Below are 835 nucleotides of genomic sequence, written 5' to 3'. Positions count from 1 at the left end.
TATGTCCACCATGGGCCATCCTACCATGGCCACCAAGAGCTGCCAAGTCCCAATCTGGCCGTATGTCCACCACAAGCCTTGCCACCATGGCCACCAAGAGTCACCGTGTCCCAATCTGGCCGTATGTCCACCATGGGCCATCCTACCATGGCCACCAAGAGCCACCACGTCCCAACCCGGCCATGCATCCCCATGGGCCACCACATCCCACCCCAGGCACACACCTCCCACAAGCCACCACGTCCCAGCCTGGCCACACATCCCCTATGGGCCACCATGTCCCAGGCTGGCCATGCCTCCTCACAGGCCACCACATCCCAGCCCGGCCACACATCCTTGTGGGTCAACATGTCCCAAGCCGACCACATGTCCCCCGCAAGCCACCATGTCCCAGCCTGGCCATGTGTCCTGTGGGCCACCATGTCATAGCCTGGCCACGCATCTCCGCAGGCCACCACATCCCAGCCCAGCCAGGCGTCCCTAGGGCCACCACATCCCAGCCTGGCCATGTGTCCCCTATGGGCCACCACGTCCCAGCCTGGCCACGCATCTCTGTGGGCCACCATGTCCCAGCCCAGCCACGTGTCCCTGTCAACCACCACGTCCCAGCATGGCCATGCGTCCCCTATGGGCCACCACGTCCCAGCCCGTCCCCAGGTCCCCATGGACCGTGCCACCACGGTGGCCACAGTGGTGGCGGAGCGAGCCCAGGTGTCTTTAGCCCATCGGTGGCTCCGGCTCTTGCTCATGACAGGCAAAAGCTGAATTACGGGGGGCACCAGGGCACCCATAGGTGCTGCCGGGGCACCCGTGGGCCCCGGCACCTGGGACCGCC

At 65.5% G+C, this 835-nt stretch overlaps 1 protein-coding gene across 1 annotated transcript in view; it reads right to left on the bottom strand.

Annotated features, from left to right (window-relative positions):
• The window catches only part of CACNA1A (calcium voltage-gated channel subunit alpha1 A), a gene marked incomplete at its 3' end in the record, with an annotated part of 16,996 nt that extends 16,908 nt beyond the window's left edge, over positions 1-88 (bottom strand). The window contains exon 1 of the mRNA XM_026057251.1: positions 25-88. Within this exon, the coding sequence (XP_025913036.1) occupies positions 25-88 (64 nt within the window). The remainder of the gene's footprint in view (positions 1-24) is intronic.
• Positions 89-835: the final 747 nt, after the last annotated feature.

Source organism: Apteryx rowi, unplaced genomic scaffold (assembly GCF_003343035.1).
Source record: "Apteryx rowi isolate R43461 unplaced genomic scaffold, aptRow1 scaffold_1379, whole genome shotgun sequence".
NCBI classification, from domain to species: Eukaryota; Metazoa; Chordata; class Aves; order Apterygiformes; family Apterygidae; genus Apteryx; species Apteryx rowi.
The sequence above is the reverse complement of the archived record's forward strand: the minus strand, read 5'-3'. Positions and strand labels throughout refer to the sequence as shown.